The sequence below is a fragment of the Sitophilus oryzae genome, unplaced genomic scaffold, assembly GCF_002938485.1.
Source record: "Sitophilus oryzae breed Bouriz unplaced genomic scaffold, Soryzae_2.0 scaffold_377_pilon_pilon, whole genome shotgun sequence".
NCBI lineage: Eukaryota > Metazoa > Arthropoda > Insecta > Coleoptera > Curculionidae > Sitophilus > Sitophilus oryzae.
Window position 1 is genome coordinate 277,915 of NW_022146948.1, and position 16,046 is coordinate 293,960.

The window sequence follows — 16,046 nt, forward strand, 5'->3', positions numbered from 1 at the left end:
AAGGTAAGGTAAAACGTTATGTCTAGACCTGGCTTAAGAGACAATAATAGAAAAACTATACATATAGTATGACATTTATAGATTTGTATACAAATAATAATTAATATTTAACTAGATTAATTTGCTAAGCTACATTTTATCTCGTGTGTGTATAACAGTAACATAAATTTACATATTTATACAAAAAATATTGTTATTTCATAATACCATACGATCGAAAAAATCGGCGTCAGAGATGGCTTGGAAAGACCGCTGTCGTCATTTTATATTTAAAATTAAATGGAAAGTGTTATCGATTTTCATTTTAAAGCCAACTGGGCATCGTTTTTTTATCGTACGGTATTGAGATTAGTGTCTTTTATAATTTAAATTTACATCCCTTATTATTTATTTTGAATTTTACCATCAGGCTGTTTGGCGTTCATCTGCTAATGACATTGGAGCAGCAGAGTATCGTTGGTTTAAAGGTTTATCCAATATAGTGACTTTTAACAGTAGGTAAAATAATGCTCCAATTATAAGCTGTCCTATTGCGACTAGTGTTATTATTGCCCAGGCTGGCAGTAGTAGCGGTTCTGAAAAATAATAATTTTACATATACACAAAATAGACACATTTTCACAATAGAATATTAATCTTCACAAATCTGGTTGTGATATAAAGAACTTAACATCATAACCATAAATTATTTTATACGGATTGTTAACTGGACGGTTACTTATAGGGGAGCAGAATGGCAACACTGCCTACATTCCAAATTATTACTAAGGTAAGCTGCCGACTCGTCCCGTCGCGTCGGCGTCGCGTCGCACAGTGCGTCGTCTCTCGACGAGCGGGCCGAGGTTGTCATATTTCAACCATAAAGCTTCTGCCGCGAGTGATAAACAAATTAACAACCTGTATATACAGGATGGATCGAATTAAAATAAAACATCCTGTATTCAGAATGAATAAACACAAACTTTACTCAACTTCTAGTTCTGTAAAAAAATCCTATATACAAAATAGATCTCGAACTCAACTTTCCCGGGTATTCAACTCTCCCGAAACAGCATTTTATATCTTCACAGTTTCTCACACCGATTTGATCAAAAGCAAAAATGGATTCAAGCAGTTCGACGAAACAAGTGAGTAAACAAAGTGCTAATATAATCAAAAAATTAAATAGATACTATGAGAGAATAAAATATAATTTGCAATATTAATGGTATATTTTTTTTAATTAACTAGTGATTAAATGTTTTATGAACATCTTCTAGCAAAATCGGTGCGTAAAACTATGCTTGCTACCGTAGTTTGGTATGGTTCAGTTTGGAATAATAAATTATAATACAAGTTAGACCTTCTGAAGATATCAAAATATTTACTTTTTTATTTTTAGAATTTTCACAAATTATACTTCCTAACACTTTTAGAATAATTGTATAATACATTTTTCGTATGTTCGCTATTTAAACTCGTGTATTTGTATATATCGGTTGTTTACGACATTCTCAGATGGTGGCAGCACCGGCGGAGAATGCACCAAGCCTATAGTCGAGCCTATAGTGCTTTTTCGGAATACCTTATTATTTTACAAAATTTTCATGAAATAATAATTGGAGTAAAATATCATTAGTCATTATCATATTTAATTTTTAATATCTTTAAAAAGAACGTGTCCGTTAACTATTGATTACCATTATTGAACAAAAGGTCTATGCCAAACTAAATTATCAACAAAACAGAACGGGCAATATTAAAACACTAATATTATGGTACTCAGCTAGATGCACAACAAAAAGATAAAATTGTGTTTATATACATTTTTTAAAATAAGTTTTATACATTTTCAGGAAAACTTGTTATGTCTGTCACAAGGATATCGACCGATGTACTCGTAGGCTAGTACAAGTACAATAAAAACTGATCATAACCTAACCAGGTTAAAAACAGATGACTTAAATTCAGTTTTAATCTACTAAATTAATCATTGTTATCATCGTCTCATTTATATTAAATAACTTAAGCAGTATCTTACTCATATATCGCCTGGTTACTGTTTTTCTGCCTCTCAAAATTTTTCTTCTGCATTCTGCTTCTTGTATCGACAGCAGAACAATAACTAAAACATATTAAACGGTTAATACAATTTCTTAACGAAATAAACCAATTTTGTATTACCAATTAATATAATAAACGTTTTACGCGTTGCACGTAACATTTTATATCTTCATACTAAACGTTGATCGTAGAGATGCCTTAGTAATGTTAGACCGCGAATTAGTAGGGCTTCTTATCATTAATTATACAAAAATGTGTAATTGTTGACATGTAAAATACTGGTTAAATGATGCAAATAAGATTATATTAATAGGAGATTTTGTTTTGATGCTTTGTTACAAGTAATTTTGTTTAATATTTTTAATGAATGATTTTTTTGCTTGCATTTGTAAATTTTTCTTCAATATGTTTCACATTTCTCCAATGAATGTCATAAGAAACTAGATGCAGGGTTTCTCTAACTTTACTTATCTTGATGTATTTTAGAGGACTACCATATTATGTAGTTCAAAGCTGTTTTGTACATTAATGTCTCATAATGAGCAACCAATATTACTATAGCTGCGAGTTGCGATTTTGCTGCGATTGTGATTTTATAAACTAGGACCGTGATATCCTTCTATCTGCGAGTTTGAATTTTTAGGAATTGCGATTTTTTTGTGAATGTAATTTTGTGGCCCATTGAAACATTTTATAGTAAACTGCGATTGAATTTTTTCTGTGATTTTATTTATTTATAGAGAAGGCATTATTTTCTAGGGCCAAGATAAACAAAAATATTTTTCTGATAAAAAAACGAGATTTGGCATATTCAGTTATTGTTTTTAGTCAGGTTTTTAGACGATTGATTGACATATTCAATTGTTTTTAGTCACTTACACAATGACTACAACTTTTGATTTTTAAATGGCACTGTCGGTATTTTTTACTTTATTCGATAGAAAATGACACTCTGAATAAAATGGCATATCATATGTCAACTTTTGGCATTTACGCTTAAAATATAGCATTTTAAATTTCAATGAAGAGCGCCATGGTTATGTTAAAAACACCAATTTTTAATCAAGGATCCTTGGAAAAAGATTTAATTGTCTATTGTTTTTCCTGTGTTGTCCTGGTCGATTAAAAGATGCTCGCTCCATATGAAAACATTGAGATATAATTAAAATCGTATTTTTAATCATATCTCAATGTTTTCAAATGGAACGAATTAGCAGGTTTAATATTTAGAAAAATCATTTTTTTACGAATAATTTGTATGTTACATTTGGTATTATAATTGTCAGATGTTAAAAAAACTTAAAACTAAACAACTGATTTTTATTATTTTTTTTTTAACTGTTAAGCTATAGGTACATGCACAGACAATTATATACAGATTGTTAACTGGACAGTTACTTATAGGGGAACAGAATGGCAACACTGTCTATTGAGAACGCATGCACTTATAGGGGTTTCTGCTGACTCGTCCCGTCGCGTCGTCTATCGACGTGCGGGCCGAGGTTGCCATATTTCAACCATAAAGCTCTTGCCGCGAGTAATAAACAAATTAATAATCTGTATACCTAGTACACTATTTAAATATTAAAATCACAATGGCAGGATACAGTCGCAGCGATTTAAAAATCGCAATCGCAGTTTTGCTCATCGCTGCTATATATACTTTTATGGATACAACAATTTCTGAATTTTGTTTTTTACTACTGCTTCCAACGTAGATTAAAACTATTTTTGATAATTTACTTCAATCAAATTACTATTAAAATAATATTAATAAAATATCATTAACTTAATAACCATAATATTTACATTTGACAAACAATCTAATGCTGCATATTAGAAAAAGAAAAATTGTAATTTATAAGCATTAGTTTTAATATATTCTGTAGCTTTATTTACCTTAAAGCTCTAACGACCATCAATATACAATTTTTTATTTTATTTAAAACATATATTTTTGTATAAGCTTATGTACAATCGTAGAAATTTTTAAAATGACTGCGAAATTAACATTCGGGAAATTATCACAAGTCTTATGTTATTATTTTTTGAAATATTTAATAATTTTTAAGATTGCAATTGTTTTAGGATTGCTCATTATTACAATTGAACTTAAGTTATGCTATGGTACCGTACTGGAGGAACTACCGATATACCTTGGGATATCTTTCGCCCGACTTTGTGTAAGTTTTATTTTTATCAACATGCAAAAAGTTTGTGTAAAGTATATTGTTATCAATTTTTAAGAAAAAAATGTTAATAATGCTAAAAGTACGATCTTAATTCTTATTGTGGTCCTCCATGTAATTTTTATAGCCACAGCTCTGTTGGCAATCAAGTCATAACAATAGTTTATTGTTTTATTAGGAGTAAAAATGACACTTTTTGTGGCGAGGCTGTACGTTTGACACAAAAAGTCATTTTTACTCCGAATAGAACATACTATTTTTTTTCAAATAGCACAAATTATTTGTTAAATAATTTCAAACAAAAAGATTTGAGTAGCAAATACTTTGCTCATTTTGTAACACGTTACAATACAACGCTCAGCTCAAGTCAACCTCCGCCTTAATAGAATGTTATACTGGGTGAGTCTTAAATAAGTGGAAATATTGTCAGGGGTGGTATATTTTGACTCCAGGAACACGTCTACGAGGGTTTTTTCGCCAAAAAAAAGATGTTTGTTGAATCGTGCATTTTCTTTTAAATTTTCCTGTATATTCCTCGAAAACTTTTTAGAACTGTTACGGCACTAAAAAGATGCAATATTGCCACTTTCTACATGACCTAATTATTCATATACGAGAAAATGCCACTAACAAATAAAAAATTACTGAAAGAGAGTGAAAAATTCAAAAAAGATGGGAACAAAATACCCTGTATGGTAAAGTGCAAGGTACTAGTTACCATTACTAAGATACTATGCCATTATGACAACTTTGAGAAACACCTCACTGTAGTATTGAGTAATAAAAAGGATTGGAAGAAAGAAACGCTCACTCAGCATATAAAAGACCATACCATCACGTGGTATACTGATGCTTCCAAAACCAAAGCAGTGACAGGAGTATTTGAGCCGAAAAATAAATACTTCGAACCAATGGGCACCTACCCCAGTATCCTTCAGGCAGAAATTTACGCTATCGAAAGATGCGTACAATTTATCTTAGATAGGAACTATCAAAAACAGGAAATTTCCATCCTATCCGATAGTCAAGCAGCACTTAACGCGATCAACTCAGTATATATCAAGTTGGTCAAAGAATGCCTAGACAAGCTCAACAAATTAGGCAATGAAAATAAAGTCCTCCTACTCTGGGTGCCTGCTCACCAAGGGATAGAAGGCAATGAAAAAGCAAATGATCTAGCTAGGAAAGGAGCGAACACTCCACTAACTGGACCAGAACTGTTCTGTTTTCCAAACGCGAACCAACTGAAAGCGGAACTGAAGAATTTGGAAGACTCCATCCGTAACTTTGAATGGGTGTTCTCCAACGGTCTAAAACTTGATTTTCATGCATCCGTTATCCAACAATACGTTGAGACGATATTAATTTTATTGGTTGAATTTAAAGACTTTGATTGGTTAGAAACGGTTAACCAATCGAAGCCTTTAAATTCAACCAATAAAATTAATATCGTATCATCGTATCGTCGGTCAACGGATGCATGAAAATCAAGCTTAAGACGCTCGAAAAAGTTCCTCAGAACTTACGACCGAGAAAAATCAAAGGTGATTTAAGTAAAAACAATCTTTGGATTGTCACGGGGTTTCTAACAGGACACTGTCTCCTCAACGAACACCTCAGTAGGCTGAAGCTGAGAAACAACGGCGAATGCAGACTCTGTGGGGAAAATGGGGAAACACCAACCGCGTGCAATGGTAGTATTTTCGTACTACCGAGGCGCAACTATCGATAGTAAAAGGATGCTAAAAGGCTTATTTTCAGGCAAGCCAAATTATAAAATAGAAAACAAATTTCTTGCAGTATAGGTATAAATAAAATTCTATAAGGATTCTTGCCACTTAACTGCTGATACAGAAATTTAATTTTCTACGCTGTGTTTGTCATAATGTGGATCAACCTGCTCTCACTACCCGTTTCGGAGCCCTATTCCACCATCGGGTGAGCTTGGGCAGAAAGTAATTTTAACGCCTACTCGTAAGCGAGTACGAAAAAATATATTATTAAACTTTTGATTAAACTGACATAAAGTGTCAAATTCAACGAACTTAACCATAGTTTCTCGATATATAATTACTTAAGGGTATTATATATTATATTTTATATTATTTGGAACGTTTGAAATTGTTTAAAAACTTATTTGTGGCGTTTCAAAAAAATAGCATGTTCTATTCGGAGTAAAAATGACTGTTTGTGCCTCGGCTGTCAAACGTACCGCCTCGCCACGAAAAGCATAATTTTTACTCCCAATAAATCAATATACTATTATTCATTAGTTACAGTTAATGTTAAACAACAACTAAATGAAATAGGGAAAACTCTTTTTAGAGCATACAGAACGAACTTAAATAAATATGTATTTAATCATGGCGATCACGACTATCTAATTCTGACTAAAATGTGACTGCGCTGTCTTCTGTTAACTCTTTTATACGTATGTTATATGTAGTTAAACGATTTACTTTTAAATAAATATCTTCTAATGCGTGAAAAAAGATACAAATCTCACACACTTTAAAAAAAGATATTTTAATTTTTTATCCTTAATAAATAAAGGGCTACATTTTTCAGGATTATTACATCCCATCCTCAGGCTCAAGCTAAATTGAGTATAAAATTTACTTTTAGCCGACCGCCAATGACCTATAGGTTTTATGTCGACTTGCCGAATAAAATAATATTTAACATGATTTTTCGCAAATTGATCTAATCTACAAGTTAGTCGAAGTACCGTAAACTGGGATGACTTTAATCCACTTTTCAACTTTAAATAGTCATAGCTTGCGCAAATTACGCGTTTTTGTCTTCGTAATCATGGTAAAAACTTGAAGGGGGTCTCTACTTTCGATTTTTATTCATAAAATTGTATTTTTAATTTTGAATATACACTCTCAGTTGGATTTCTCGCGAACCACTCATTAGATTTTGATATTTTTTTTATATTGTAAATTAATTCCTTCTTAACGGATGCCACGTCAGAAATTTTTATTCCGAGTTATTACACAAGAGTAAGAAGAAGTTTTTTGCTCGAACTTTGTGACACCCTGTAGGGTGCAGCAGCTGTAGTAGCTATTGCTAATTTAAATCACATTGTAGCCTCATCTTTTGTGAGCATTTCGTTTTTTTAATCACATTATCTCTGTTTGTATTGGAAATACGCTGCTTTGAAACGAACGTCTCGGAAAAATGCTTTGCAGGCAAAATCGCGACCAAACCAATTCACATGTAAACGCGCAAACTGAAGACTATGTTCGACGATGTCTTGGAAGTAGCTGGGGTCCTATGGCAGGCCTCCTTGCAGACAATCTGTTTTCTTTTAGTCTTCGTTGGATGGTTCTCTCACTGACTTGAGTTCTACGCACGGCTTGTAGCAAATGTAGATTCCGAAACGCTGTAATTCTACGATTTCGTAAAGTATTCAGGACAATAAAGCGGTGGTCAATTGCATTTGTCTTCCGTTTTGTTCCGGAACCCACTCGCCTCGTGAAATTTCCCGTTTCCATATACGATTCCAGGCATCCTGGGCTGTTGTTCGGGGTATGCCCAGGGTATCGGACACATAACTCTAACTTCGGCCATCCTCAATTAAAGCCACAATACGAGCAACATCCGTCACAGATAATTGCATTTTTTAATTTGACATCCGTCGTTGTCATATTGCAAATACTCATAAATCCATTTTCGCCTATGTCGCCTGGATTATTTTTATTTATACATAAAACTTTCTGCCTGCGAAGCATTTTACCGAGAGGTTCGTTTTAAAGCAGCGTATCTCCAATAAAAAGAGAGATAATGTCGTGAATAAAAAAACAAAATGCTCACAAAAGATGATGCTACAATGTGATTTGATTTAGCAATATCTACTACAGCTGCTGCACCCTACAGGGTATTACAAAGTTCGTGCAAAAAACTTCGTTTTATTGTTGTGCCCTGTATATGCTCAAAATAAATTCGGAATAAAAATTTCTGACGTAGCATCCGTTAAGAAGGAATTAATTTACAATTAAAAAAAAAATCACCAAAATCTAATGAGTGGTTCGCGATAAATCCAACTTTGAAATTGGGACTAGTTTTTAGTAGCCGGTTTTTTTTGCCGGTGAGTTTATATATTTTTTATAAAAAACATGGTTCCAGTTTCACTCCGTACAAAAGGGAGTTTTACCCTGGGAGTAAATGGCCTGTTGGAAAAATATCGTGATAGGCCAATTTGAAGACGGAAAATAGGTGACTCTGGCCCCTATAAAGGTTTTAAAAACCCTATGCATACACCTATATATTATATAGGTATATAAAGTTAAAAAAACATTTTTTTGGTGCTTGTTGGCGTATATTAAAATAAAATAGTAATATTCAAACATAAACTGTATAAAAATCAACAGAGGAACTCTGAAAAGTAGGTAGTAGTACCGACATAAACCAATAAAGTAGGTAAGGTATAAAGGTACCTACTTAAACTAACTTTAATAAACAACATTTTTGTATTTGAGCATCTCCGGCACCACAAAACTAGCCCTAGATGTATATTATATCCCTGGTTTTTGGACCTTTTCCATTTTCTCAATATTTTTATACCATATAGGATATCTTCTCGCTGCGGCCATTTCTAAGCTTTTGGTCCAGACTTAGTCATAGTAAAGACTGGAGTTTCATTTTTTTTGACACTAATGACTTCATTAATGCCGACAAACAGCAAATCAATGGGATTTCGGCCTACACGCTTAATGTCGCTGTCAATATTAACGATCTTTTTCAAGGATATCCGGTGGCCATACTGATCCCTCTAAGGCCTGAACAGTAAGAGGTGACTATGGCCTCCCCTATCCCAAAAACTCTTATTTTTAAATAAAAAAACAACCTTAGGCACTCTACACAGACCATTAACGACCCTTATTTAAATTAGAGTCAAAGTTTTCAGACCCCAAAAAAATCGAGAAACGTTGATCGAACTTCTAATCATTAAAAATCAATTTTAAATAACACCTAATTCTAACTATTACTAATATATTTTCTATGATGTTTTCTTCCAAAAACAACTTATACAATAATTTTAGGAATCATACTTTTGATGTTCCAGAATTTTTAAACATCTTTCCCAAATTGGCCATAGTCACCTAGCCATAGTAATAAAAAATATATGTAGATGAAGCTTGAGAACACTGGGGGATTCGCGTCATTGAAACGTTAATGTTTTCTTTTAATTGATAAAATAAACGCTAATAAATTAATAATAATAAGTCCTAAGTCAAAATTAATATTAACAATTTTAAACTACATTATATCTTTCTTAGTTTCTAGGATCATTGTGTGGAATTGTAGTGGCTATAAACAGTTATAAATACTTGAGCGATTTGATGGACATCCTATTCTCTCAGGTGCAAAAATCAGAAGAAAATTCTAAACAATATCGGAAGCAAGAAGAACGTTTACTGTATATATTTAATTTTTTATACTTCAATCTGTTTACATTAGCCTTGATTTTACATTTTGGAGGTATGAAAGACATTAACCCGTTTCTTTTACAATTATTAAGCCGGGATCGCATTAGCCAACACGCCACGCCACGCCATGCCACCCCACGTCATGAAGATATGTGCGTATGTTTTTCCGTTTAATTACATGTATTGCGTTCACACTAGTCAACACGCCACCCCACGCTATCAGACGTGTGTCGTCTGTCCCAGATCTCATGTGTATGTACACTCTTTCCCACGTCGCAACACGTGGACTCACGTGGGATAGCGTGGCGTCGCGTGGCGTGTGGTCTAATAGAGTCCCGGCATTAGTCTCGCTTCACCATTCATTTAATATATCGTTTTGCTTACAGAAGGAAAAAACAGAATACCAATTCTTAGGTATGCATGTAAATATTATAAATCAATATACTACGTCATTTGGTTTATTCATTTCTTTTGGTTTTCTATTGGTGCGTTTGCTGCTGAAATTGTTTGTGAAGCCAGTTTTCTGGCATTAGTAAACCCGTTATTCCAGGTCCAGAATGAATTATCATTTTGATTTAAAATCTTTATTCCATTATTTTACAGATTGAGTTACTTACAAATGGCATGAAGAACAACACATTACTAAACGCAGGAAGACATGTAAAATTGACAAAATTAATACAGAATGAAAATTACCAAAAAATGGTTTCTAAAGAACTAAAATGTATTTATATTTATCATTTGAAGCTCTTAAGGTAATTATTGCTGTGGTTTATTAATAATTAGTAAATTAGTAATTAGCAATTTGCAAAACCCCCCTTATCCCACAAACATTGTTTCGAGATAATAAGCAAAAACTGTTTTAGCAAATGTTTGAAGCGTTAATTTACAAAAAACGTGTTCATTGAGTGGAATAATTGTTTTGTATCTTGTTTTTCTAGAAATAAAAATTAATATTTAATTTTTAAACAAAAAAACACAAAAATAATTCGGATAAGGCCGATTTTGTTGCTGTATGATGCATATTGGAAGGGCCGGCTACATGTACAAGCTTTACCACAAGCTTACCTGCACAAACCTGTTTGTATCAGGAACTCGCTGTGTGTAGACGGTAAAACCAAAGGTCAAACGGTAGCACGCACAAACCAACAAGCGCGGCTTGCGTAAACGTCGCGCTGCTAAAAGCGCTGTTCGGGTTCTTGTTATTACCGATTCTGAACCGTCCTAGAACGCTGCAGCGCATGCGCAAATGAAATAATGTCTTCATATTTCCTTCTGCGCATAGGCATCACAGTTCTAGGACGGTTCAGAATCGGTAATAAGAGAAACCCGAAGTAAGCTAAAGATTTTAGTTTGCGCAAACCAGTTTGCCAGTTTGTGCGGTGATATCATACGTGTAGATAGTATCAGCGAGTTCAAGCTACAGTTTTGTGAGTTAAACAATAATTCGTCACTTGACATTTCCACGAATGGAACCACAAATTCTGGATAAAAATAATGATGAATGTACTATCTTACTTACATCGTGTGGACACCACAAAGTGTTCCTTCTATTTTGCGCAAACTATACCGTGCAGGCAAGTCGCTACCGTGTAGCCGCCGCTTATGAAATGAAGAACACTCTCATTTTATATGTAAATGTTTATGGGAAATGTCAGCGATCGTCATTTCCTAGCCAACTGGACGCCGTTTTTTTTTATCATACGATGTTTGCATCCCGACTTGATTTATTAAATATACTATTTTATTAAAATTAAGTAAGGACTTGAAAAGACATCAGTAGTAATATTATACTTGTGTAAATAACTTATCAAAAAATGCGGGATTTGTAAAAATAATAACAATAAAAAGCAAATATAAGTGGATAAGACTGATTTTGCTGCAGTAACGTAATTTGTAGTGAATTTTATATAAGAATAAGCGACTTTTACTGCAGTTTGGGATTATGTTTATGAAGATTTCAGGGTCCACTAGTAAAATAGGCCATTAGGCCATTTAAAAAAAAATGGATAAGGCGGATTTTGTAATTTGACGCCTCACAGCTTTAATATTGATAAATTTAAGAACTATACTAGCCAACAAATACCCTTTTTTTAAATAAATAAATTAAAAATCAATCAAATATCAAGAGTAACAATTATGTCTATATTTATATTTCATGGCAATATAAAAAACATTTTTTTTAAATTTTTATACCAATTACTCAGTTTACTTAAATTTTTATTTTAATCTAATGCAGATTAGTAATACCCTTGTTTATATATCCATAATCAAGGGTAATACTTAAGGCATTTAAAATTAATAATTAAATACTATTTTATTGATTTTTTTTATATTATTTATTATTTCTAGATATATTAAAAAGTTTAATGGTTGTCCACATGTAAGAATTATGGGCTCTCTTATCATGTATTCTGGAATGGCAGTGATTCCTCTGGTGATGTTATGTACTTTGGCTTTTCACAGCGTGAGTTACTTTTTAACTTTTAATGTCTATAAGTATAGACAAGACTAGCCAAGTACACTTGGCAAGTGTAGGAATAATTATTGTGATCCTTTCCTCGGTCTATATTTACCGACAGAGAGTGGGGACGAGACGAGTGGCCAAAAAACCATTCACAGTTCACACGACATGGCGAGTATATTCCAATAACAAATGTTTGTCAAGTACACGAGTCGTGAGAATGCGCCTTTTGTGTAATTAAAAGCTACTTTCAAATTTGCCACATCCTGTACCAACAGGAAAATAAAAATGTTACTTAATAAATAACATTTTAGCCTAGTCCATTCCAATTTTGTGTTATGATTTCAGATCGAAGGATACATATCAGGAGTTTTATTAATTATTGTTATCTTAATCAATACAATCATTTTATTTAATGCTGGACAATTTTTGGAAGATCAGGTAGTTTTGGAAAATATATGTACATTTGATGATTGCATATTTTTATTTTAGTTTAAAAATATCCACCACTGTCTGCTTTACATGCCATGGCACGTTTGGAATATTGAAAATCTCAAAACATATCTCTTATTTTTAACCCAAACACACAAGCCTGTACATACGTTAATCTCTTTTAATATTAAGGTTAACAGGGAAGCAGGATTAAACGTAAGTTCTAACTCTATTAATGTAATAAGTAATAAAATTATATTAATTATTTTTTAGTATGTCAAGATAATCTATATCATTATGATGTTCATATACCAAACAAATTTAATACAAAAGTTTTAACAGAATTTTAGTAAAAATATAATAAATTAATGTGTGTACTTAAGTCCTATATGTGCAATCGTGCTAAAAGCTAAAACCTCTTCTAAAACCTGCATGTTCTCGTGGTTGTGCATCGTCTAGCGTGTTTTGTATTGTTGTTTATTATTTTTGTGATTATCTTGCATTTTGCTGGTAGTAGGCTTATTGATCTATAGTTTCTGATGTCTTCTTTGCTGTCTTTCTTATGAAGTAAAATTATGATGGCAGTTAGGGAGAGCGCCCACCAAAGTGACGTAGCATATGACGTTGCACATAGTACATGGCAATGATATGTAAAAACATTGCATGATTTTTCAGGAATCGCACATATAAGTGATGTGACAGTAGTGTAAACATGTCGTCCTCAGAGGATGAAGATTTGTTAGCAGTTGTAAACCTAATTAATATGAACCAAAATTTTCCAAAGCGTCGCGCGTCGCTATTAGATACACCTCTTTTGTAAAAAGAGACAAAGGAACAGTGGATTTAGTGTTTTTAAAGAATAGAATATCTATCCTGAAAGATTTCAAGCATTTTGTAGAATGAAAAAAGAAACCAACATTCAACACCATTATTCCCATGTCAAGTCTTGTTTATTCCTGTCGGAATAATCGGCACGAGTGTGGTCATAAATGCATGGTTTAGTCTCAATCAGTGATAAAAGACGTATATTGAAGTCCGGATCGTCATCTTCATTTTCGCCAAATTCGAGTAACGTGTTAATAGCACGCGGCGAAAAGTAGAACCAGTTCTAGTTTTGAAGCAGTGGCATAACATGCTACAACGACAAATGACACGTTTCTGACAGCGCTACTTCAGTGTGCGCTCTTACTTAGGGAGAGCGCCCACCAAAGTGACGTGCATCTGAAGTGGCACGTAATCTGGCAAGTAACATGCATCTAGCAAGTTACGTCGAATTGAACAAACGACAATAAGTGTGTCAGCGCACACTGAAGTAGCGCTGTCAGAAACGGGTCATTTGTCGTTGTAGTATGCCACGCCACTGCTTCAAAAATAGAACTGGTTCTACTTTTCGCCACGTGATATTAACACGTTACTCGAATTTAGTAAAAATGAAGGACGATTTGGACTTCAATATACGTTTTGTATCATTGATTGAGGCTTTTCTAACTAGCACATCAAAGGTTTCTTTTTTCATTCTATAAAATGCTTGAAATCTTTCGGAATACATATTCAGTTCCTTTCCACTATTCCTTTGTCTCTTTTTCCAATAGCAACGCTTTGGATAATTTTGATTCATATTGATTAGGTTTACTGCTAACAAATCTTCATCCTCTGAGCACGACATTGTTATATAAGCGCACATCACTTATATATGCGCTTCCTGAAAAATCATGCAACGCTATTGCCATATCATTGTCATGTATTTGCAACGTCATATGCTACGTCACTTTGGTGGACGCTCTCCCTTAGTGAGAGCGCTCACCAATGTAACGTACCATCTGACGAGGCACGTAATCTGGCAAGTAACATGCATCTAGCAAGTTACGTCGAATTGAACAAGCGACAATAAGTGTGTCAGCGTAAACTGGAGTAGCGCTGTCAGAAAAGTATCATTTATCGTTTTAGCATGCCATGTCACTGCTTCAAAGCTAGAACTGGTTCTACTTTTCGCCACGTGCTACTAATACGTTACTCGAATTTAGCAAAAATGATGGACGATTCGGACAGGAATAAACAAGACTTGGAACAACTTTTCTAACTAGCACATCAAAGGTTTCTTCTTTCATTCTATAAAATGCTTGAAATCCTTCAGTATAGATATTCAATTCCTTAAAAATACTAAATCCACTGTTCCTTTGTCTCTTTTTGCAAAAGTGGTGTATCTAATAGCGACGCGTTGGATAATTTTGGTTCATATTAATTAGGTTTACAACTGATAACAAACCTTCATCCTCTGAGGACGACATGTTTATGCCACTGCCACATCACTTATATGCATGTGCGCTTCCTGGAAAATCATATGCAACGCTAAACGCTAGTGCTATACCATTGCCATGTATGTGCAACGTCATATGCTACGTTACTTTGGTGGGCGCTCTCCCTAAGTCAGCTAGTGTAGATGTTACGGTTAAAGTCCGATGTCCGGTTAATGTCAACATTAACAGGTTAATGTTTAGGTTTGGTTTGGTTTTTGGTTGTTTTGTTTTGTGTTATTCTCTAGATTAACCGGGTAATGTCGATATTAACCGAATATCGGACCTTAACCGTAACTTCGGACCTTAACTGTAATATTTGCTAGGATTTTCTCCTACCGGCACACTAATACTTAAGTGCACAAAATTATTTTTCTGCAAAGTTATTTTTCTTCTACATTATCTTGTGTCTGATTTCTAGTAGATAATAGATAATAATAATAATTTTTAATATTTGATTAAAGTGTTTTTAGATATCGTAGTATAATTAATATAAAAAAGTATGTAGTAAAACTAAACTTTAGATATACAGGGTGGTCCGAACTGTATTCTGGAAACTTCGGTAGTATATTCTGCAGATAATAAGAAGTAAAAAACTTCTTATAAATGTATGTCCTAAAATGCTTAGTTTCGGAGATACAGGGTGTAGAAGTTTTATTTTTATTTCGATTTTTTCCAAATCATTTCTAAAGTAACGTTAATATTTGGATGAAAATTGGCGTCTGGTAGTTTTTTGACATGAGAAATTTGATTTTGATGTCATTATGACTCCTATTTGTAGAGGGCGCCACCTACATGTATTTTAACTGTTTTGAAGAGTAATAACTTTTTGTCTGTACTCGTATAGAACTACTGAGTGAGAAAATAAAATATACATTTTCGTAATTTTCTAAGAAAAAAATGTCTCTTGGTAAAAAACGTTACGAGCAACCCTTCTCGAGATATTTAGAATGGAAATAGCCAATACATGTCTCTATTGACAAAAAACAAACATGTTGAGTAGATAGTTTTGAGTAGATTTCACTGAAATAATAAATTTGGGAAATTTTTATTTTTTTAAATTAATAATTATCATAATCATAAAATTTTCTTCGAAAAAAATGATGATTGATGATGACTTGGCACAAAAACATTTCAAATTTATGATTTCAGTCTATTAACTATTTAGTCAACATGTTTGGTTTATGTC

At 33.2% G+C, this 16,046-nt stretch overlaps 2 protein-coding genes across 2 annotated transcripts; one reads left to right on the plus strand and one right to left on the minus strand.

Moving 5' to 3' along the window:
• Positions 1–60: 60 nt before the first annotated feature.
• Positions 61–2,274, minus strand: LOC115885193. The gene is made up of 3 exons (XM_030904018.1): positions 2,164–2,274; positions 2,021–2,104; positions 61–575 (listed from the first exon to the last, which is right to left on the minus strand). The coding sequence occupies exons 1-3, from the start codon at positions 2,201–2,203 to the stop codon at positions 406–408; spliced, it is 294 nt and encodes a 97-aa protein (XP_030759878.1). The 5' UTR covers positions 2,204–2,274; the 3' UTR covers positions 61–405.
• On the plus strand, positions 1,096–13,138 carry LOC115885192. Its single transcript, XM_030904016.1, has 9 exons — positions 1,096–1,127; positions 4,132–4,226; positions 9,518–9,719; positions 10,054–10,217; positions 10,271–10,422; positions 12,020–12,134; positions 12,480–12,572; positions 12,624–12,779; positions 12,837–13,138. Exons 3-9 carry the CDS (start codon positions 9,581–9,583, stop codon positions 12,900–12,902), a joined length of 885 nt encoding a protein of 294 aa, XP_030759876.1. The 5' UTR covers positions 1,096–1,127; positions 4,132–4,226; positions 9,518–9,580; the 3' UTR covers positions 12,903–13,138.
• Positions 13,139–16,046: the final 2,908 nt, after the last annotated feature.